Source organism: Molothrus aeneus, chromosome 15 (assembly GCF_037042795.1).
Source record: "Molothrus aeneus isolate 106 chromosome 15, BPBGC_Maene_1.0, whole genome shotgun sequence".
In the NCBI taxonomy this organism is placed as follows: domain Eukaryota; kingdom Metazoa; phylum Chordata; class Aves; order Passeriformes; family Icteridae; genus Molothrus; species Molothrus aeneus.
Window position 1 is genome coordinate 399,580 of NC_089660.1, and position 24,107 is coordinate 423,686.

The window sequence follows — 24,107 nt, forward strand, 5'->3', positions numbered from 1 at the left end:
AATAATGTGCCTTTCAATGGAAATGTCTGTAGTAATCATTTAAGTGCAGCTATCAGGCACTTGTGATTGCAGGCAGATTTTGAGGAAAGTGTTATAATGTATTGTGAAGCAGCTCCATGCTGCTTGGGTTCATTGCCAAGCAGCTCAGAACTACACTGACCACAAATGTGAAAAAAAATTCTTGTGGTAGCAGGAGCAGTTCCTTTTTTCTGTTTCACTCCTTTAAGTGTGCTGGGAATGACTGGGAGCATTAGTATCATTAGTATTCTGACAGAGGGAGGCTGTGACAAAGCCCATGACTACAGGGCCTCCTGACTTCTGTGCTGCTGCCAGTGATGTGGAGGGGACTGACTCTGATGGCTCCACTTCCCAACAGCCCTGCCATGGCACGGGAGAACAGAGGCTGATTCATAAGGCAGGCACGATGCTCTTGGCTCTGCAGTGCTAGCTTTGCACTCTGCATGGAACTATGACACCAGGTGAGCAGATATTTATCTCCATGCAGAGACTGCATGTGCTTGTGTGTGCATATATGTGCATGTGTGTGCCTGTACATTCATTTAAAAAAGGACAAGCTATGTGATTGTATCTTCACAATCACATTGTACCAATGTGATTGTATCTTCTTTCTGAATGTGTTTTCCTGGCAGGATTTGGAAGCCTCATGCAGGATGTGCTCTGGTGCTTCAGTCAAGTAAAAGGAGCCATAGATGCTGGGGTGACAGAATGTAAGTTTATTTTTCCTTTTGTTGCTGTGACCAAAAATAACTTGTCACGTACATCTTGCCTAGCTGGTGTGCAGGGAGGTCGTTTGGGTGCTGTTGGGAGCTGCTGGCACAGAGCTAAGCCATGCTTCTTGGTTTCTGCCCTCTTTATGTACTTGTGCATCTGACAGAGATGGGCCTCTTAAATTAGCTATTGATCCAAGAATTCATTTGAAGGCATTATAGTTTAATCATATTAATAGCCTTTGAAATAGATTTTCTTTTGGTTTTCAGCTGTTATTTAGAATTTTTCAGGGAATTATGAGACAGCTTCTGCCACTATAAACTTTACCAGAATCAATTCTGGAACTGAGATGGACTATTAGACACTCTCCTTATATTTTGTTGTGGTCAGTGAAACGTGATGACATTTTAAAAGCACAGTCTTGTGAGACCAAGAGAACTGAGTTTGCCCAGGCCTGTGAGAGCAGAGCTCTGACTTCTGCACAGCTCTGCCTGGAGCACTGTCACCTGTCCTGCTGTCCTGCTTCAGTGGCAGCTCTGCCACGCTGCTTCTGCAGGAGAGGGTTTCAGTCTGTAATCTCTAGAGATTACAGTGGGGTACAACACTCTGAAGAATATCTAAAAATTTATTAAATCTCTAGAGAAAAACACCATGGTAGTGATTAAAGCAAAAATATTTTTAACTGATGTTTTGTTTTGTTGGTTTGGGTTTTTAAAAATTATTTACAAGTGTTTTGAGCTTTTACTGTAGAATCTGCAGGTCACTGTAACTTGTCAGGAGTACTTGTTTGCTACTTTAGGATTAATGAAATGTTAGGTTGCCTCTCTTGTTGTCTATTTTCTTAATGTAACCACTTATCAGCTGAGGGCTGTAAGCGGTTTTTTTTTTTTTTGGTTTTTTGGTTTTTTTTTTGGGTTTTTTTTGTTTGTTTTTTGTGGGTTTTTTTTGTTTGTTTGTTTTTTGTGGGTTTTTTTTTTTTTTTTTACCACTAGAGATTTAGTGGATGAACCCAGAGGCATGATGGCAGGAAAGGACTCCTGCAATTTTTTCTTGGGGTAATCTGGGCTCACAGAACAGTAAAGGCTGATGAATAATACTTAAAAGCTGTATTCAGTAAAACTAGTAATGAAAAGGTGATGCCATTGGTGCATTCAACCTGAACAGGCACAAACAGCATGACCATGGCTGAGGAGGAAGCTCACACAAGTGTTGCATTGGGATGGGCTTTGGTTCTTGTGCTGGTTTGTGTTGGTATGTGAATACACACAGATATAGGTACTAATGTGTGTACATGAATTAAGTCATAAATGTGGTATTACAGATGCCTCACCTTCATCACTAGTTCATCCATATCTTGTTACTATTATGCTAGCATTTGCAACACATTTTTGACCTTCAGAACTCTTGGTAATATCCAAGCATCCTGAACTTGCACAGTATGATTTCTTTAGTGACGAGGAAGCACAGTTGTGTATGATCAGGTGAGAAGAGAGGTTGCTATTATTAAAATGCTCTGTATCTTTGAATGTAGTAGAGCCTACCTCCTCCAGCAGAATGGACTGTCATTCTGGCTTTCAAATGGTACTTCAAATGTTGCCAACAATAATTCTGCATTAATTTTGTGGTAATTTTGTGCTCTTATCTGCACAGAAGCCACACAAACAGATCTACATAAACCACTTCATTTTGTTCTTTCCTTGTTTCTTGCTTTAACTTGGAGAACGGTGTCATAGTCTGTGGTACTTGTCCAGATGAAACCAGGGGTGTAATGGATCCTTTAACTGAAGCAACTGTGGGGATGAATGAGCTCCCTTGTGCATAGATGGAGGCCTGACACATCTTTCAGCTGCTCAAACACTGATTTCAGTGTTAAATGTGAAGTACATGATGTTGCTGACTACCATTGTCATATCACAGTGCTTTCAACTACATTTCAGTACTGCCAAAAGCAAACAAGTTTTTGAGATCTTGCCTTATTCTGATATATTGACTATTAGGAGTCTAGTGTAGAAAACGGATTAGCGGGAACTTTAGAGGTGGGACCTGCTCGAGGCTGGTGCGGCGCGGGGCGGGGGTGGCTCGCTCGGCTCCGGGCGTGTGGCAGCGCCAGGACGCGCGTCCGTGCCGCCGGCCCCGCTGGTCAGGGATGCGCTGCCGGGGCGCTGCGGCCTGCGCGGCCCCGCCGGCGGCTCCGGGGCGCGGGGACGCTGCGGCGGAGCGGGGCCGGCGGGCCCGGGGCTCTGCGGCGCCCTGCGGGCCGGGCGCGGGGCCGGGGGTGTGTTCGCTTGCTCAGCGCTCCCGGCCGTGCCGCACCGGCTGCGGCGGGGCCGGCCCGGGGCGCTCCGCTCCGCTCCGCTCCGCTCCGGCAGCAGCGGGACCGGCCCTGGCGCCGGGCAGCCCCCGCCGCTCCGCGCGGCCCGGGGGCGCCGCTCTCCCGCCGGTATCGGCCGGTGCCTTAGCTCGGCCCGGCGCGGAAGATGAAATGCCTGTCGCGGTACCTCCTGTACCTGTTCCGGCCGCACGGCGCGCTCCGCTCCGCCAGCTGCCACGCGGAAGGTACGCGGGGCGCGGGGCGCGGGCGGGAGCGGCCGGGGCCTCCCTCGCACCGGCGGGGCCGCCGGGAGACGCCGGGCCGCGGGGCCGGCGGTGATGCTGCTGCACGGCTGCGGGTGGTTTGTGGATGTGGCTTTAAATGCATCCGGATATTCCCGAGGAAATGGAACAATCCTGCCGTGCTCTGCCCGCCTCCGGCCACCCGAGCCCTCTCCCGCAGGCAGCAGAGCGTGTTTCCCGGTCTTGGCGAAACAGCTCTGCAGCAGTTCGGGAAAAGGGAAATGTTCGCAGCAGTGTTTCAACTTTGCACTTCCATCGCAGGAATGCAAAGTAGCGGGACTGTGTTTGCCGAGACTTCCGTGGGACTCCCGCAGCGGAGAGCCCATTCTTGCGGATTCATCCCCGTGTGACGCGGTGTGAGAGCTGTCGGACGGGTCTACGGATCATCCGCAGGCACCAAACAGCTCCGTGGGATTTACATTCCCGGCACTGCTGCTCCCCGTGCGGAACCACAGCGGTTTTCCTCGTTTGCCCTAAACAAAATCAGTTAGTGATGAAAACCATCAGCCTGTCACCCAGTTTTCTGCAGACCCATCAGTCTGTGAACACGCTGAGTTGCCAACCTGACCCAAGAGGAAAATCCAGGTGAACGCTGGAGGGAAGTTTGGTTGCTGAGGGTGTGGAACGGAAGGGGCAAACAAGGAGCACTTGGCAGCAGACAATCACACTCCAGGCTAAGTTATTACAGATACTCGGGCTGCTGTAGTTCAATCCAAGCAGACAGCATAAACTTTTTTGTTTTAAAGTTTCTCTGAAGTTCTAAGCAGATCAAATTATCCAAATTGATATCTGACTCTTAGCTTCTTTCTTTGAGAATTTTCCTGAAGATTTCTTTTGTTTTCATGTTGACTTTATCCAAAGGTACAGTTCCTTAAGATATCCTGAACAAGTCACTTCTCAATTATTGTACGGGAACAAGTAACTCAGTGGAGAAGCACGCCTGTGTGCTGTTTAAAGGGAGGTTATATGACAGGACTGAGGGGGAAAAAAGGAGTTTAAAAATGTCACACTGGTGTGCTACTCATTCTTCTCCATAGCAAACAATATAGACAGAATGAAACTTGAACAGCACTCTTTCTTAGGCCATGATTAGATGCATATGATGAACTTGGGGTAAAACTGCGGTCTGGAGAGTTTAAAGGACCCTGTTCCACCCTAACTCATTAGCAAAACCAAAAAGAGAGCCCAGGTAAGAGCCACCTCCTGTCTGAAAAGGCAGTTTAATAAATAGCTTTCAAAAACCCGGTGGGGTAAATATTATGTATTTGGCAATGAACGTTTCTTTGAAGGCCTCTGAAGAACGGCTGGCCCCGCGCCGAGGCTGTGCCCGGCTGCAGCTGCGGGGACACAGGGCAGGGACTGTGCAGCCCCGCTCCGCTGGCGCTGGGGACACAGAGCCCTTGTCCTCGACCTGCAGCACCCCCGGGAGAGGCCACGGCCTCGGGGCTGTCCCGGGCCGCCAGGACAGAGGGTGGTGCCTCTGGCTGGCAGAGGAGCTCGCCTGGCTGTGAGCAGCTCTCCTCCCGCCGGCGGGCCGGGTCTGCCTGCAGCACTGGAAACAGAATTTACATTTGATCTTCAGAAATTGCATAAGCTTCCAAATTACACACCGAATGTCAGGAGAGCAGCACAGGTGAATTCTGATCCCTACTGCTTGATAAGTCACAGCAGCTCCCCTGTCATCTTTTGAGTAGCTCCTGTGTCTTTTCCTGTTTGGAAGTTATGATAATTTCTAGAATATTTCTATAGTAGTACCCTGGCCCACAAAAGCTCCAAAGAGTGGAGCGATGCCTGCATTTCAGTAGCCCTGAGATAACTCTGTTTGTTTTCTCTGAAGCTTTTTACAATTTTCTGTTTTTTCACATCTCCCAGTTTGTGTCTAGGCTCTGAAGCAGCATTTTAGGAAGATCCAGTGGAGGTGATATGAAAGCTGGGATGTTCAGTCGCTTATGTTAGAGCTGATACTAAAGCTTAGCTCAAAGGTGCCCTTAAGCTAGATGGTGAGCTTTGTAGGGGTATTTAAGATGAAAGCTCACCCAGAGGCACCTTAAAACTAAGCTCTTTACCTTAGGGGCACCTCTAGGCTAGGCTTTTGGCCTTTTAAATACTTTTGAGTGATGCATGTAAAAAGTAATAATTATTTCCTCATACGCTCCAGACAGCAGATTCCTCCCTGGGTAACCGCAGAAAGTGCGGTCAGGTTTCAGTGGGATCAGTAGGACAGGCCAATTAACAACATGAAGGAAGGTTCTGCTTGGGAATTGTTTCAAGTGTGCCTCAAAGCTCCCGGTCCCTGGTGCCAGCTCGGAGGTGGGATGGAGCTGTGAAGGGACCAGCTGGCTGGGGGCCGACAGGCTGCTCAGTCCTGGCACAGAGCAAACCTCTGTCCCCATGCAGGAGAGCCCTCACACAAAATCCTTCACCTGGAGTGAACCTAAAATAGTAAATTTTCTGGTTTGGAGACTTTGACTTTGTTTTTATGATGACTATTACACTTACCACCAGATTGTCAGTTTTGTTGTTGCTGTGTTGACCACAAGTGGGTTTATTTTCCTGGTGAGTCATTCCAATGGTTCTGACCTGAGTTAATCAGGCACCAGCAGCTGTGAGCTTCATGGAAGTCCTTATGACTCTGGAGAGAAAACCACAGAAATTGAGTTTACAGCAGACCTAATTTTACAGGATGGTGTGTGAATTAGAGGAACAGTGCGATTGCAAAAGCATGCAAATATGGTTTGGTATAATTAACAGTCTATAATTACAGGAAGAGAGGCCATTAGTGTAAGGCTGATGGAGGAGAACACTGAGTTAAGATTGAGCTTTCTACAATGATTACATATCCTGATTTAGGTGTTTTGCAGTTTCTCATTCTGAATGCTGCATCAACCCTTGCTTTTGAGTGAACATCAGCCTGGCTTTAATTTCAGGTCTCACATTTATCAGGACATGCACCACATGCAAGAGTCCAACTGCCTGGTCAGTTCATTCCCTAATAGCAAATGAGGTTAATTCTGTGTGTCCACAAAGAACTGGATTTTGGCTAGGGGGAAAATGGCTAATTCCCTATCCCAAATACAAGGCACAGTGTCAAACTGAAGCAGTGTGGAAATTATTTCTTCTCCCAGTGAGTTTAAAGGCTTGTTTCTGTGATACCCATTCCTTCTCTTTTATGTCTGCTTGCCTGAGGGGGGGATCCCAGAGCATGGCTCTGTTGCTGTGGCAGGGCCTGGCATGAGGCAGGTGCTGTGCCACAGCAGGGGCAGGACAGATGCAGGTGCATCCTTGGGCTGCTTTAATTGGAGACATGAGGAACTGTGTCCTGACAGGACGTGCTGGGGAGCTCCCATGCCAGAGGGGCTGCTCAGAACATGATGGGATGCCCAACCCACAGCCTCACGCTCGGGTGCTGGTGTTCAGGCTCAGCACTGGTGCCGGTAGGTCTGTTTTCTCCATTGGGGATGATCAGTGCACCTGTACTGTTGTTGTAGTGACTCAGGAGCTGGAATTACCTCTCCTTGGCTGCACTGATTGCATTTCCCTTGCACTTCTCCTTATTCTGCCCATATCAAGGCTTTTTACAAAAAATGATTTTTTTTTTTTGTGTGTCTGTTGCTGCTCCTTGTATGAGCAGGTTCCATAGCCATGTGAGCACTGGATTGTGAGCTGGGAGCTCATGAGAAAGCCAGATAAACAGGAACAGAGGTCTGTGATCCCACTGCTCTCTCATCAGTTCAGGATGGAATTTTTTAATTCTTATGAGTGGCATTTCAAAACCTTTTAATGCCACATAAAATTGCTTTGTGTCTCTAAGAGACCTCTGATAGTATAAACATTTTTGTATTGAGGCCATGATCCCTCACATGATCTTACACTTCTGTAAGTTTACAGCCAGAAGTGATAAAACTCTGCTTAAATAGATGTTTTTTAAAGGAGGAAAAAGTAAAAATCCTGGTAGCTCCTAGGCTCAGACATGGCCTGATGTGGAAATCAGCTTTAATTATTTCAAAAGTCTGTGCTTGTTGCACCTATTTCTCAGGCTCATGACCTCATTTGTGCTCTCTCAAAGCTGTTGGGTAGAGAATGGGGTTGAATTTGGTTTGAGTCATGGGTGCGACACTGTTTTAAACAAATTAATGTTCATGTTCCCCTGTGACGCTTTGAGTGAGAGAGGAAGCATTGCTCAGGGCATTCTTGGGGTGTTCTCCTGGGGTGGGCAGTGGGTAGCGCCGGCCCCGCCCCGCCGGCCCCGCCCCGCCGGCCCCGCCCCGCCGGCCCCGCCCCGCCGGCCCCGCCCCGCCGGCCCCGCCCCGCCGGCCCCGCCCCGCCGGCCCCGCCCCGCCGGCCCCGCCCCGCCGGCCCCGCCCCGCCGGCCCCGCCCCGCCGGCCCCGCCCCGCCGGCCCCGCCCCGCCGGCCCCGCCCCCCTGCGCTCCCCCGGGCGGCCGCGAGGGGGCGCTCTCGGTGCTCGGGGGGGTCCCGGTGCTCGGAGGGGTCCCGGTGCTCGGCGGGGTCCCGGTATCCGGGGCGGTCCCGGTGCTCGGAGGGGTCCCGGTGCTCGGAGGGGTCCCGGTATCCGGGGCGGTCCCGGTGCTCGGAGGGGTCCCGGTGCCCGCGGGGTCCCGGTGCTCGGAGGGGTCCCGGTGCTCGGAGGGGTCCCGGTGCCCGGGGCGGTCCCGGGGCCCGCGGGGTGCAGGGCCACCCCACGGCCAGCGGCGGCAGCGGCGCGTCCCAGTGCACGCCGGCTGCTGGGAGCAGCGGCCGCTCCGGCTCCGTCCGTTCGCCTCTCCCCGCGGGGTCTGACCCCTCCGGAGCTGACATCGCTGCCGGGATGCTCGGAGTGGCCCCGACCGGCGCTGACCCGCGAGACGAGCGCTCGACTTTAATGACACGAAATGTCGCTGAGGGATTTTTTTTCTCAAAAATACTTTTAGTTGTGAGTGCTCCATCCTGGCGTTGGAGGATTTTGAAAATTATTTTTCTTCTCCCCAGTTTGTGTCGGGATGCTGCTCCCCACACCTCTCCCTCTGATCCAATTCCTGTGTGACCATCGGCCTCTGCAGGCTTTCTGGAGCTCAGACTCCCTGCAATTTTCCATGTCGAACGGCTCCAACAAAAGCATAAGCTGAATTATAAGCACATTTCCAAGATATCTCTGGAGATATTTCCATTCTGTGACTGTATTTTCCTCACTACAGATGGGTTCAGCTGTAGCTTCCCAGCGTTCCCCTGTTGTCTATATTTAGTTAGTGCTTAAATCAGCACAAAGGTGCCTTCTGTCATCCCTCCCACTCGGAAGGGACCTGATGGAGGTTGCAGGGAAATGCTTCGGAGCGAGAGGGAAGAGCAGCTGGCGGGGGCTGAGCTTCAGAGCAGATCTCGGGCTGCGGCTGCCTTTAAATGGAGTTATTTTAGGCACTTGTGGGGAGGGCAGGATGCTGAGTGTGGTGTGGTCAGGATGACCCACCAATAGGAAGAAATAGGGAAATTGTCTCTGTTGTCCCTGCCACGGGTGGCTTTGTCTGTGGAATTGCTGGAACCGTTCTCCTGCCCAGGGCCAGATCCAAGCGTGCCCATTTACCTCAGCATCAGGGGCTGCATTTGGCACGGTCACGGGCACAGGTCAGTGTCTCTGATCAGACCCACAGATGTGTTTAGCAGCTGTACTGGCTCGGTAGAGCAGATGGGAAACACCCAGCGACAGCCTGCAGCCCCTTGGGTTCTGGGTGCCATCTCTACCAAGCCCACCCAGGACTGTCACAGGTCACCACATGAAGGGTCACAGGGACTCAATGGAAACATTAAAAAACCCGACAGTTTGGGATTTAACAGTTTTTTCCTCTGCAGGCAGCTTTGCAAAACAAGGTCACCAAAAAGGTCTCTGAAATTGCTTAAATATGCTGCTGTGGTGGAGCTGTGCAGGTGTGCTTGCTGTACATGAGATGCTGCTCTTACTGTGAACTCCTTGTGTTACACCAGCCACTCCACAAACTGTGTTTGATACTACAGTCTAAATAATTTTCTGACATGGATTATAAAAGAAAGCCAGGCTGTCAGAGGCTGATTTGGCTATTTTTGGGAAATAAACACCAAGCTTTGTAAAGCCATATGGCGGATTTATTCACAATCAGCAGTTCCTTTCAAATGCAAGTTCATCTCATTTAGTAATACATTTTCCAGTATACAGCTCAGCACTCTGTTTCTCTGTTTCCTCTTCCAGCGTGTGCTTTGGGAGCGGTCAGCTGGCTGCAGCCATGGGCCACCTCCTGTTTCAGCAATGCACACTCAGCAGTATAATTAAGCACTTACATTAGTGAGTTCTTACCAGCTCCTGTGGATTTCATCAGCAGTTTTTGTCCCTGCTCGTTTCCAGTGCTGCTGGCTGCTATTTTACTTTCTGTGCAGTGTTGCACAACAGTGCAACCTTTGGCTTGGTTTCTTCTGGAAATGGGGCTGTAAGATCCTGCATGGAAAGTGTGTCTGGGCGAGTCAGAGCCACTCTCCTCCATGGCTTCAGGCGCTTGCCTGTCCAGTCCAGCTCGGGGCTGGGGGCCTCAGGGGCACGGGCTCTGTGGGAACGGGGACAGGGGGACATCCTGCTTGTGCTCTGTGAGCTGGGGGCAGTCACATCCCGAGGGAGGGGCTCTGTGTCCAGAGCCAGTGCCAGAGATGCTGGGCAGCAGTTCCTGCGCTGCCGGGCTCAGCAGGCAGGTGTGCTGAGCACCTGGCCGGGCCACAGCCAGTCCCATCATGGCTGTGGGGGTTAGTGGAGGGCGTGAGAGCTCGTGTGGCTGGGAGCAGCGGCTGCTCCCCGTGCCGGGGCAGCCTGAGCCCCCAGGATGGGCCCTGGGGGGGTTCAGGACAGTTACCAGCTTGAAGATCCGGAGCTCTGCAGCTCGTGGGTGGAGAAAGTCAGGAGCTGCTGGGAAGTGCTCATTTCCACAGGGTGAAGGATGGCAGAGCCAATTCCTGGTGCAGCAGCAGGTCCAGGCCCTAGGACACCTGGTGCAGAGCAAGAAGCAGGGCTTGGCCCCATGTGGGGTGAGCGGGGCCTGCCCAGGGCTGTTGTGTGCTGCCAGGGGTGTCCTGTGCCTTCTCTGAAGGCAAACGGTTCCCTGTGTTTTTCTGAGGGCTCTGTATCCTGACTGTGCACATGCACAGCACAGGCATTGCCTGCAGAATTACAGTCCCCTGCTGCTTGGGCTGCCCTGAAATCTTCTTCTCCTTTTTGTGCTGGCTTTGTAATTTCTCAAGGGTAGTTGTCCTTGAGAGGAAAGATATTTCAGGTTTGCTGTGCTTGACCTCAATCCCCATGTTGTTGAAACTTAAAAGCCATAAAATTCACACTGATGAATTTTCACGTGTGGGTCTGCGAAGGCCATGGAGAATGTTTTTGATGGACTGTCATGCCCATATTTTTCTGACACCCACTTTTGGAGAGCAGGAGTGAGGGGAACCTTGCTGTTACATCTTTGACATTCTGTTCCCATAAATTTGGGTCTCAGGAAATGAAGCACCAGAGCATCTTTATCAAAGCCTGTTGGCAAAAGATGTGCATGATGGTGGTGGATAGGTCTAAAATAGACTCTGCAGTCAGCAGGATGAAAAGTGACTCTTCCTTGTAAGTTAAGGCAGGTTGGAGTGGAAGGGCTGAGCGAGCTAAGTGTGGGAGGTGCTGGGGTCGAGCTGGGGAACCAGGAGCTGCCAGGGGAATGCCTGTGGTTCGTGTGGGGTGCTCTGCCTTCTGCCCAGGACGTCCGGTTGTGGCAGTGCTCTGTGTGCTGCTGCCCAGTGGCAGAGGGAGTTGCTAATGTGTGTGACCTCCCGTGAAATCCACTGTTCAGCTCTTTGTAACGAGCACAAGCACTTGCTCTAAGTCAGCAATCGAGGTAAGACTGCTACAAGCTGGCAGCAGTAGCTGCATGCAGACGTGTGAGGGGTGGGTGTGCAGCATTCCGCGCACTGGGTGTCCATAGAACACACGGATGGATGGACAGTGCTCATGCTAATGATTCAATTACTCTTCATGCACGGATGTTTCTCCCTTTAAATGTTCAGAAATCACTCACAAACATAACAGGAATTGAATCAGTTTTGTTTATTCAATTGGATTAAAGTAGCGGTATTCCTATATTTACAAGGGCAATTGGATTTAATATTACTTTGCATATTGTTCTGCCCTCACCTTTGGGGGAGTAGTTGTCTGTTTTAGGAAGTAATTTTTTAAAAAGACAATAAAATCTTAATGATCACATCATCACATTTCAATGTAGACTGCTATGCCTAATATCATACTGACCTCATTGCTGATGTTGTTATATGTACAGGAAAAAGGGAAAAGCCTTGGGAAAAAGCCTTTTTCCCTTTGGGAAGGGCACGTGTGTGTTCCAGTGTGCTGGAGCCCATGTGCTGCTGCTTGATTCATGGCTGGGCCGGGGCTATTAGATCTCCTTCCCCCAGGCATTTTATAATCTGTTTAACATAACACAGTCGTTTGTCTTGTTTGCTGACTGCGTAACAGATGGATATGTGATTTTCATAATTACTATACGAACATTAATAAGACGTGATATCTTTTATTAAGTAACAGTTTTCCAGGTTTATTTTTCCAAATGACATGAGGTAGATTATATGTAGATGTTAGTGACATACAAATATTAGTTTTACAGCATTTGCATTCTGAGAAGTCAGGCAAACTTTTAAGGCTCCTCATGGTGTCTCTTGTTTTTCCTTTTTCCCCTCCCCTAAGCTGTACTTCATGAAGATTCTCAGGTAGCACAATTGGGTTTATGTTTTGTTTATGTTTATGTTTTGTTATGTTAAGTTTTCCTTAGTGTAAGGAAAGCCTAGACCTGGCTGATGTCCAAGGCCATCCTCCATATTTATCCTGCCAGTGCAGGTTCTTCCAGCCCGTTTCTGTCCCCGTGTGATGCTCTCATCCCATTTTCCTGCTGGATATCTCCAAAAGTGGGAATCAGTGTGAGCAAGTAGGAAGGCTGTACACCACACAGAGGAGAAAGTTTCTCCCTCTGCAGCCAGGGCTGTTCCTGGGAGCTCTCTCTGCTCCGTGGCTGAGGAGGAGCCTGGAGACAGGAGGGCAGTTTTCCTGGAGGCAGTGGGAGGCTGGCAGTGCCAGGCGGGGCTCCCCAAAGCCACACCTGGCCCTCGCACTGGCACTTCAAAAAGGAGGAATATTTTTGTTTTGTGATGAAGCAGCCCCTTCTGCTACCTGGGAGGGGACCAGCAGGTCCCAGGGATGGGGACCCCAGCCAGCCCCAGTGCCACCTTTCCCAAGCTGCTGGTTTTTGCTGGAGACACCTGGAGGACCCCAGAAATGATGGGTCACACTGGAATGCTGAATTTCAGGTGATCCCAGAGAATGAATGGCTGCCCTGGGGTGAGGCGGAGGGCAGGGCTGGGCAGGGCAGAGCTGGAGCTGAAAGGCCGGAGCTGCTCCCTGTTTGTGGCTCTGAGTCACGGAGGAGTAGTGCAAATAACTGGATTTAGGACCATGTGCACGTAAGAAATGTAGAGCAGGATCAGTGTAACACTCCCTGGCCCTCTGTCAATGCACGAGCTTGAACACAAACTCAGTTTAAGCTGACACGTTCCCTTCTTGGGCTCTCTGTGTTTTTGGCTCTGCTGCAGTGCATTGTACCACACCCTAATGGCACGTGGGGCTGTGAGGGGAGAGCAGGGCAGCGCCCTGCAGCCCCCAGCCCGGCCAGGCCAGCCCCTGTCCCCAGCCTGCCCAGCTCCTGCAGGCTCGGTGCCCCCTCGGTGCCCTGGCTGCTGTCACTGGGGCAGGGCTGCCCTGCTCGTGGCACCTGGGGCACAGATCCCACAGGGAACCAGAGCGTGCTGGGATGACCCCTTGTTATTTCCCCAGAAAATACCAGAGTCGTTTCGTCTTGGAATAATTCTGGGTTAACCAGAGCATGCATGAGCCAGGCTGACTCTCCAGTGCTTTGCTGGGTTCCAGACTGGTTTGTCATGGGGCATTGCCCACAGATGGGGACCCTCAGCCAGGGCACCACGGGGGGAGCACAGTCATTGGGGCAGCCCCTCCACTCATGTTGGCTTTGTGAAGTACCACTAAAAATTGACAAGTTCCTGTTAATGTGGAAACAGTAGGTGAGTTGATCACTCCTGACAGGCTCTCTTGGTTCCCCAGTTCTCAGCATTGCAGCAGCAGCTGTATTTTGCTGTATCCCATTTTGCACTTTCCACCAGGCTGATTTTGGGTCACCATCCATCCTTCTGACAGTTGTGGAATTTCAGCTAATCCCTGTGCAGGTCAGGAGTGCTGCTCTGCCAGACATGCAGTTTCCTTTCCTTTGGGGAGTTACCTCTGAGTGATTTGCCTTTTTGCTTTCCATTTTGTAAGGCTGGCCAGGCTATGTCTGTGTGTGCTCCACTCTGCTGCTGCTGGGTGACATCTGAGGACAAGCACAATGATTTTTATAAGATAGTAATCCCAGCCTCAGGTTCCCAATGAGCTGAAACTTACTGTGTTTGTGTTGCAAGACACGGGCAGCCCTACTTTAATTTATAGCATGATTTTATTACTTTTTGATGTGGGACATACTCAATTAACTGAAGGCTGTGAAGTAATTGCAGTTTAGGAAATACAATTCACAGTGACCTGAATGTGTTTCATTGGTGAACATTCTTTCAAATAAAATCCACCTTTGAGGCCATATGAAATTTTGCATATTAATTGCTAATTTAACAGAATAAATACTAAATAGTCATTCTTGCAAATAATATCCCAGGATATGTGGGGAAGCATCCGAGTGTCCAATGTAAATACATTACATGACAAAGTTTGCTTTTTCAGCACTCAGACTGATTCCTGTTTCTCTTTTGTTGGTTCTTCTGATCATCAGCTGATGGGTTAACAGTTTGCAAACTGCTGTTTGTTTAATAGTTTTAAAGGTTACAGGTTTTTTGTTTGTTTGTTTGTTTGTTTTATTACCGTGGTGTGTGATTGCCATCTTTGCTCTGTGGAGCTGGCTTTTGCCTTTGCCCTGGTACCTGACCTGTTTGGGGCACAGGGTGGGGAGGGCAGGTGCCACTGCCCTGATGCCCATGGGGAGGGTCTGGCTGGGCTGTGAGGAGCTGGGGCAGGGGCTGCGTGTGCAGCCAGCTGACCACAAGCACTTGTGGCTGTTCCACTCAAGTGCACATGTGAGTTCACATATTCCCTCCCATAGGGTCACCTAACCTAATAAAAACATTTTGAGAGCTGTATTTCCATATGAAATACTCAAATTAACACAGTGATATTCTTCCCCGACTGAAAATAAATCAACAGGAAAATCCAAGAAGAAAAATACTGCCTTTATTTCTGCATTCTGTGCTTGCTCGATTTATTAATTCAGGCGGAGCCCTCCTGTCACGGCTGTCTCATGAGCCACGTTCCAGAGTCCTGCTGTATCCTTTAACCAATCCCCCTTTGCTGCAGCGAGCTGTGGGACACGGTGCCCGGACCTGGCTGTGCTCTGTGCCCAGGGCTCCCAGGGACCCGCACTCGTGCCCTCAAATGAGTTTCACTCCACACACCCCATCAGTGCCTGTCAGTTTTGGCCTTCCACTGTCACTTGCGGTGGGGTTTGTCACTCCAGGTAAAACCCAAACCCATAGGAGCAGACAAAACACAGACACGGACAAGCCTTGACTGCAGCATGGCTCAGAGTAGCTGTTTTCAAGAAAAAACTTCTTCCTCAGCGTAGACTGTGCTACACTGGCTCAGATGCTCCAATGCTGAAGCATGTGGCCTTAATCTTCAGAAGTGGCAAATCCTATTTACTGTGTAAGTATTTAAGCTAATTATATCTCTGATGTGAGGAACATGTGACAAACTGTTCACACTGTATCCTTTAAAAGACATTGATGTCTCAGACCCTCATGAAATATTCTGTGCCTCGTTCCATTCTTGGCATGTGGTATGTGCTCTGCAGTGTATTTAGCAATAGTATAACTTAGTAATAATGTAGAGGTAATAAGTATGTTATGGATGGATCATCTGTAGAATAGAATAAGAAATAAGTTTTTCCTGCAAGCACCATGTTTATGTTGCTGTTGCACAGGTGCATTATATTGTTGCTGTGCAGCTGTTGCATTATAGGAGAAATCTGAGGAACAGGAACACGTCTGGGCTTTTCTAAATCCTGGCATAAAATGCTTAGTAGGGAAAGACTGAATCTGAAGAAAGCTGCTAAAATGTGGCAGAAGCTGGTTGGTCTAACTGCAGGCAGGAGGGAAAGCCCGTGGGGAGCAGCTGTTCCCCAGGCCAGGCTGGGTGTGTGGCAGTGCTCGTTACTGGCACGCTGTTAATCATGTACAGCCTGTACCAGCGCCTGTAACAGCATGGCAGGGGGCAAGGCCAAGGAGATCAATTTATCATTTGACCTTTGGGAAGCAGAAGTCTTTGCCTACTTTGCATTCAATGAACTGATTCTTCCCTTTCTGCCCTGAGGTACTGACTCTTGTTCTCCACCATATGGGAAGAAGAGGGCTGCAGCTTGTCCTCTGCATGCAACCTGGCTTCCCAATTTTCTTGATCTTGGTTTAATCTGGTAAATTATTTGCCTTCCTCAAGTCATGCTAATTAAGGTTCATATGATTGGGACTTCATCACAGATGTGGGTTATGGCTTCCCTAGCTTGCTTATGTGGCTTACAGGAGAAAATGTGAAAACCAAATTGACTTAGTCAGTGAAATCACAGTCAGGTCTTGCTGCACTGCAGGAGCACAAAGGTAGGGCTCCAGAGGAGAGCAGAGGGAGCACAGGGGCTCAGTGAGAATGTTAACATGTGGTGGGGGTTGTAGGCATGCCCTGGGGAGCACGCAGCAGCCCAGCACACTGTCAGGGGATGGTCCTGCGTGAGGGTGCTCGTCCAGAGAGGGTTCACCTCCATGCACGTCCCTCCATGGCTGGGTGGGAATGGTCTTTGCTGGCTGGTGCACGCTGGTGCCCTTCCTGAGCCATGCCCAGGCTTCCTGGGCTGGAAGATGAGAGCATCGGCCTCTCTGGGACAATATTGATAAACTGGCAGTGAAGGACGCAGTTGTCTGTGGTCCTCTGGAGACCAAGATCCCTGACCTGGTGTCTGTGTCTCTGGCCATGCCAGGGAAGCGTGCCTGTGGTGTTGGAAGCTCTGGGTTCCTGCAGGGTGTGCAGCACGGGGGCTCTGCCCTGAGACAGCTTTTTCCCTTTGTGGTTGTCCCTTAAGTATGGGCCAGCCAGCCACCAGCCCAGGTGGCTGACACCAATTATATGTGGAGAATAACAGTATAATTACCCCATTTTTGCTGCATTGTTAGCTCTTCAGATTTTTGAAGCTAAAGTGCTGTATCTATTGGAATCTGTGAGCTGAAGGACTTGTGGGCATTTTTTTTTCAGCAAGCATTTGCCAATAAATTTAGCAAAAGCATGGGACTCACCTAGAATTTTTTAGTAAGTATACATGTGATGGTAATCCTCTCTTCATTTTTTCAGAGGAAGTTTATTTCTGTGTGTCACAACATTTGAGAATTACCAACAAAAGTGTTTTAAAGACCTGCTGAAAATCAGCTCACTGAGCTAACCATCAGTTAAACAACAGAAATAATTCTTACAAGTTTAAAAGAAATTTTGTTATCTATATTTAATGGTTAAAGGATGAAGGTATTGTTCAAAGAGTAATTAGGAAAATAGATTGAGTGCTCATGGATGGGAGAGTAAAATAAACGCTGTGAAGGAAGTTCTGTACTGAGCATAAAATTGGAAGTTTGATTCAATTATTCTTCACACACCGTTTAGATCCCATAGAAAGCTGAGCATGGAATTCTTCAGCTTCTCTAATTGAAGCAAAAATCATTGGAGTGGAAAGTGTCCTGGCTCTTCAGGAGATGTCAAAGTACAGAACATGGCAGACACCTGAGGGTTTGGGGAACTGTGACAGCTACAAGCTGACCTTTGGCAAATTTAATCTACAAATGGATTCCTGCTTAGGACAGCTAATGCTTTTAGTTATTGTAAAGGCTTGTTCCTGGATTTTAAAAAGCTGAAAATAAATGGATTTCATGATGCAGCTCCTATGCATGTTGCATAACAAACAGGTAGCTTTTAAACAGATCTGTTTAAATGATACACTGTACTGAAAAACTTTGCAGAACTTATGAATACATAAGTAGAGTTCATGCACAATGGGGGAATGATTTTTGCTACTTCAAAAAGGAGAAGGGACTTGGCACTTGTTAAAGTGAAAATACACTGAAGATGGTGTCTACTGAAAAGGAAGGGAAGGAGGTCACTGGTTGTGTTTATGATATTCACAGGCATTGCAGGGGCTTGTGACTCAGCTGGGCATTGCCTTTGGCCTGGGGTTTGGCATCTGGGGTCTGCTGGGAGGAGGTAATATGCTAACAATTGCTTATTCAAAATCTGTCTTTATTTTTCTTGTCTGAAGCTGCTCTTGCCTCTTGCAGGACACCTGCAGGTGCGTGTAGCTTGCAGACAGTTCCTGGGGAGAGTGCTGTGGTGCAGTTTTAACCTTTCCTCTCCACCTCTCTTTTCCTGGGGGAGGTCCCTGTCCTTCCCTCGGGACACAGGGCTCCAGGCAGAGGAGCCAGCTGCCTTCCCCAGGGCCAGCAGCAGCTCCAAGTCCTGTGGTGTGCTGGGGTTGCAGGCACGAGGAGCTGCCAGCAACATAAAAATTATTTCTAAAGCATGATGTTAGTGCTGTGGCTCTCTTTGGCCTGCAGGAGAGCTTTGGTCAGCATTTCTGTGCTGTGCTGAAAGCCGTGGCCAGGTCCTGTGCCTTCCCACAGGGAGTGAATTCACACTAACCTGTGGCTCCCACCCACTGCAGCCAAGAGCAGCCTCAGCCTCAAATACAATGTGTTTGCTTGACTTAAACATGTGCCTGGTGATTACAGCAAGCAAATCACATTGCAGTATAATTCAGTGAAGGCTTGGGCATGGAGACTTCAGGCTTATGCCTGTCTGATGAATGCTTCTGGCTTGTCACTTTAGTAATGCTTGTATTAATGAGTGGCCTGTGACATGATGTGGTTGACTGACAAATCCTGAAGTTATACATGCATATGAGTAAGTGCCAGAGTTCTCCAAGGTGCAGTTTTACAATGTCTTGTATCAGCCTCTATGTGACAGAAAACATCCTGGGGAGGCAGGCATCTGTGGGGCTGGGAGTTCACCTTTCCTCATAAGGTCACTAGGGGTAGAACAAGATTTCCCTCTCTTGCCCCTGTCTGAGAATATCCACACACTCCTCCAAGGGACGTGTGGTGCTTGTGTGGCACAGGTGTGATGGCTGTGCTGCTGTGGGGGGTGTGCTGGGTGTGCTGGGTGTCTGGCACGGGTGTGGAACCTGCTGTCCAAAAGATGGACATACTGGACATACTGGAGTCCTTGAGCCCTCTTGCTCAGAGGTGTTCTCTCCCATGCTTCCCCAAGTAGGCAGTGAATCTCAACAGAATAATAATAAATCTTGCACCTTCCCAATGAGATTTTAATTATGATACTACAGTTGGGAGAGGAAATCAAGCTGCAGTGCACCACTGTATTTACAATGTTATCCACCATCTTTGTCCGTTCCCTCTGCATCCTCCTGTTCCAGTAACAATTTCACTCCCCACTGAGGTGGCCCTGGACTGTCAAGCAGCTCGTGTGCTGAGCTCTGCAGTTCCCCCGTGGTGTGGGGGTCTCGAGGGGTGCTGGGTGGGTGGGCAGGTGCCATGGGCCTGTGCCCACATGTGCCAGCTCGTGCTGCATCCAGCCAGTGCCCAGCACTGGTGATATTCCTGTGCACAGTGAACCAGGACAGTGCTCAGGTGGGTCTTGACAGCAGTGGAGCAGTGGGGTGCAGTGGGGTGCAGACTCCAGGCTGTGTCTGTGCCCATGTTTCCCTTCAGCAGCTGAGTGTGACAGTGGAGGGTAGAAGGGACCCTGTGGGTCAGTGTGAGAGTGGGGAGTAGTGGCTGTCCTCTCACTGCTGCCCAGTGTGTGCGCTGCTGCCTGACTGGGCATTTCTTGTGCCCTGATGCTGCGGTTGGATTTTACTTCCAAATTCAGGTGCTGGAGTTGAGGGAACTTTTCCCCTGAGAATTTCCTCCCTGTGGGTGTCAGTGGCTCAGCCAGTGCCAAGGCTTCTTCCTGGACCCTACCAAGGCACACAACCCTTCCAGTGGGCCATTGTTTCCCTTTGGTGAGCGCCAGATGATGAGTGCAGAATACAGCCTGTGCTTTCAGAGATGTGCCCTGAACACGAAAGCCCTCCCTTCCCCCATAGCCCTTGGGTTCATTTTCTTCTCTGGATGCCACCAGAGTCATAAATGGTCATAAATCACTGACCGTTCCTACCCCCTTCCAAAGTCAAGACAGGGTGAGCCTGAACCAGCTGCCCGTGGGCACACACCTCCTTAGCATGCTGGCATGGCCACCTGCATGGCCCTTACTGCATCCCCTGTCCCGCGACTCCCAGCGTTCGGATGCTCTGGCTCTGCCAAAAAAGGGTCTGCTGCCAGCCCTCGGCTGGGATCTTGTGTTTGGGCAGGCAGGTCAGGGAGCGGCAATCCTTCTGCCTGAAGGCTGCAGGAGCGTCCCATGGACAGGGGTGTCCAGCAGGGCCGGTGACGCCCCGGGCAGGAAGGAGCAATCCCCGGTCTGGAGTGTCCCCGGGGCAGGTGCGTCACCAGGTGAGACAACATCCCGCGGCAGGAGCGTCCCGGGGCAGCAGCATCCCCGGGCAGGAGGGCACGTCCCAGGGCAGCAGCATCCCCAGGCAGGAGGGCACGTCCCAGGGCAGGAGCATCCCGCGGCAGGAGGGCACGTCCCAGGGCAGGAGCATCCCGCGGCAGGAGCATCCCCGGGCAGGAGCATCCCCCGGGCAGGAGCATCCCCGATCCCCGGGCAGGAGCATTCCCCGGGCAGGAGCATTCCCCGGGCAGGAGCATCCCCGGGCAGGAGCCTCTCCCGTGGCAGGAGCATCCCCCGGGCAGGAGCATCCCCCGTGGCGGGAGCATCCCCCGGGCAGGAGCATCCCCCGTGGCGGGAGCATCCCCGATCAGGACCGTCTCCGATCAGGAACCGTCTTCGGGGCTGGGGCTGGGGCTGGGGCCGCGCCGCGCTCCGCCCGCCCGCGCGGTGCCGGTCGGTGCCGTATGGGAGGAGCCACCGGGCACCGCCGCCCCTGCGCCCCCCCCGCCGCATTTGGCGGCCGCCGCCGCGGAGCAGGGCGCGGGGGGGGATGATGGATCCGCGGCTGCGGCTGCTGACGCCCCGCGCCCGCCTGCCCGCCGTCAATGGAGGAGGACGCTGAGACCCGCAAGATCAGCAGCAGTTTCCTGCGAGACCACAGCTATGCCACGGAAGGTGAGCCCGGCCCGCAGCCCCCGGCCCGCCCGCAGCAGGTGAGGCCGCCCCGCAGCGGCCCCGGCCCCCGCCCGCCCCGCCGCGCATCGCCCCGCGCCCTCCCCCGCGGCCGTCCCGGCACCGGCACCGGCACCGCCGCCTCGGCCCGGGCTGCTCGGCCCCACGGCGGCGGCCCCGGGGGCTCGCTGCGGGCGCGGCGGAGCCGCTGCGGTGACTCAGCAGCGCCGGTGCCGCTGGGTGGGCTCCCGGGGCCGGGCCGGTGCCCCGGCGGAGCGGGGCCGCTGAGCCCGGGCACCGAGAGCCGCCGCAGCGGCGCTCGGGACGCAGCCGCCCCCAGCCCCGCCAGGGCCCTCCGGGAGCTCCTGCTCCTCCTGACCCGGGAGAAAGGGGGGTCCCGACCCCCCCACAACCCTTCCCCGCCGGAGCGGAGCTCGCCGGAGCCGGAGGGATGCGGGCGGCGGCCGCGGCTCGGGATCGGCTTCCCCAGCCCCTGAGGGCGTTCGCGGTGCTGCAGGTGGCTGAAGCCGCTGTGGGGTGCGGGAATACGGCAAACGCTGGTGCAGATCTCGTCAATGGAGCAGTGGTTTCGGGGTTATTTTCAGTACAAGCTGCTTCAGGAAGGTGTAGTGAAGTGCATCCTGACTGGTGCGTTGCAGATGCAAGGAGATGCCAAGGCTGTTGCACATGGATAATGTCACAGCCCTGGTGAGGCTCATGGTGCATTTGAAAGTGGTTTCCCATAATAGCTCAAGAGCAGAGAGGATGGTGTGGCCATGTTCGGTTCAGGCATCAGAACATGAGCTCAGCCTGCACATGCTGCTGCAGCCACCACAAAGGCAGCTCCAGCAGCGAGGGGTGAAGGAGGGATGAGGATGGAGCTGCTGTTGCCTCTGCTATCTTCCCTGGTAGCTGAAGAGCTGTCAACTTCACATCAGCTCTGTCATAACCTCCCTTTGCTCTCTGGCTTCAGGAGGAAAGTGCAGCTGATGTAAAGCAAAACTGAACCCCCACCCTTTCTGGTAGCACTGACACCTTCAATGAGGCTTCAAGAACCAGACTCCATACCAGAGTCTGAGCAGGCTTATTTGTAGCTTAATTAGTAGCCAAAGAGGCTTTCACTTATGGTGTCATCCTCATGAGACTTAGAGGAAGCTAGACTTTGGGAATTTTGTCACATGGCTAAAGGAGGGTTTATCTAGTGGAAAGTCTTTGGCTTGATATAGTAATGGAAAGCTTGAATACCTGATGAGCCAAAGAAATGTTTTTTTGTGTTGCTTGTGCGTAGCTGGAATGCAAGTGCTCAGCGTGACAGCCCCCAGGTGCTGGGGAGGGCTTGTCCTGGGGCATCCCTGGCTCTGCTGCTCTGCCTGGGAGTCTCACACTGTGGGCCTGGGGCCAGCAGGACGTGCTGTGGGGCCAGGTGCAGCTGCTCTGGGCTGAGTGGGCAGACCTGCCCTGGCGCTGAGTGATGGACCTGTGGAGGCCACACCACGCTGACGTTTCTGCTGAGAGGGGCGGCGCGGGCCGGTGCCTCCGGGAGGCTGCTGTGGCCACGATGGGACCTCCCGGTTGTCTGCTCACATCGCCATGTGCTGTGCTCTCTGAAGGATGATTTTGTTGTTGCTGCATTCTGAAAGGCAGCTGCAACAGCCAGCAAATGTGAAATGAGGCTGTAGCTACCTTGTTGTGACCTGCTGAGAGCTCAGGTTTCCTGGTGGGGAAGGGTGGAGGGTGGAGATGAGCCCACAGTGATTTCTGGGAAGGCTGGTGGTTTTCAGTGGTAAGATCCAGTCTGTCTGCAATCTGTGGCTGTATGCTGGCATTTTCAGAAGGACCTTGTGCGTCGTACTAGGGAAGCACAGCAATCCTCTCGGTAGAAATGAAACAGACAGAGGCATTTGTGCAGTAGATGACAGAATCAGCCGGTGAGATCCCTGCTGCGGTGGCAGGGCAGGGGGAAGTGCAGGAGGGGATTTAATGGCTGTCTATCAGCTGGGAGTTTTTCTTCCCTTCGTGCTGTATAGAACTCCTGACTCCTTGCAATGGCTCTGCTAGAGGGAGGCTGACTGCACTTTGAAATGGTAGATTCTGCTAAGATAAAAAATTTAGATAATTGAGTTTCATTTTTTCCTACATGTGAAAGCAGCATATGCCTAAAACGCTGTGGTATCTGGTTTAAAAAGAAGAAAATCCTTCCAAATGCTATGCAGCAAGTGCAGACTTGCTTTGGAAATGAAAGTGTCTCTGGTGTGTCAGCTGAGGGAAATAGCCGGTTATGTAATTTGCTTTAGTGAAGTGTCGTTGTCACTTAAATAGGTCTGGTATTTTCATGCAAATGTGGGGTGAGGATGGTATTTCACAAGTGCACATTTGAATGCCTTATTCTTGTGCAGCTCAGAGTATTGCTGAGAAGAAACGGGGCCCTTGTACTAATTCGACTCGGGTTGCCAGGGAGGTGCTGAGGTGCAGCCCACGTCTCCGGCTGTGCCACAAGGTCTGCCGGCCACAGGGAGCAGGACGAGTGGGTTCCAGGGCAGTGCCAGCTCAGATCTCACAGCACTGCTGCAGAGCGGCAGACCTCACATGAAAAATGTCCAGAAAATATGCTTGATTTGTTCTTGTTTTGCTTAAATCTATCTTCATTGGCAATTCTGCTGAGTGCCCAGCCAAAAGTAGGACAAATTGAGACATTTGAATACAAACAACCATTGGAAGCTTCCACTTCTAGATGTGCTTGTTGGAGATGTGGCCTTAAGGGTCCTTGGCGGGGAGGTGGCCTGGCCAGGTGGTTGTGCTGTTGGAGAAGGATCCTTGGGAGTGCTTGTGTCCCAGGCCACGGTGTGGGGCCGTTGTGGGGTCCATCCTGGATCCCCTGAGGGATGTCCGTGTTTCCCAGTGGCTCTGCCAAGGGACTTTCTCCCCTGCAGGCACGGGGCTGACCCTGCTGGGCAGGACAGTCGTGACACCTTGCAGCCACTCCTGGGCCCCTGCATGGCTGCTCCCTGCGCCCTTCCCTGGGCCTGGCTAAAGCCCCTGCAAGTGTTTAATCTCCTGAGGGGGTGTTTCCCAAACCGAGTAGGTTTTGCTGTTGCAAAATCTATCACTAAGCCTTTATTTCCTTTTCCTGCTTTAATCTTGTTACTCCCTCTGTGACTCTCTGTCAGCATCTCAGTCATTCCCATCCTGCCCTGCCATGGTGCTGCAGGAAGGGGCTCTGATGCCAGTGCCTCCCTGCCCTGATGCCAGGGAAGTTTGCCCCGAGCTCTCTGTGGTACAGTGGTTGATTTTTTAAAAATCTGCAGGTTTTTTAGTCTCCAGAAGAGCACCAAGTGAAGCATCTCCCAGTGTTGGTTTAGGGCAAGAGCTGTTGGGTATTTCTGTTGTTGCAAA

At 51.6% G+C, this 24,107-nt stretch overlaps 1 protein-coding gene across 2 annotated transcripts in view; it reads left to right on the forward strand.

Annotated features, from left to right (window-relative positions):
• Positions 1 to 441: 441 nt before the first annotated feature.
• PPP2R2B (protein phosphatase 2 regulatory subunit Bbeta) overlaps positions 442 to 24,107 on the forward strand; it is a 62,912-nt gene continuing 39,246 nt past the window's right edge. Inside the window, exons 1-2 of one of the 2 annotated variants that reach the window (XM_066559927.1) lie at positions 442 to 479; positions 651 to 728. In XM_066559927.1, coding sequence (XP_066416024.1) covers positions 470 to 479; positions 651 to 728 — 88 coding nt within the window. In that variant the 5' untranslated portion in view covers positions 442 to 469. Of the gene's footprint in view, positions 480 to 650; positions 729 to 20,541; positions 20,718 to 24,107 lie in introns of those variants that run through there. The other variant, XM_066559928.1, reaches the window with a different exon arrangement.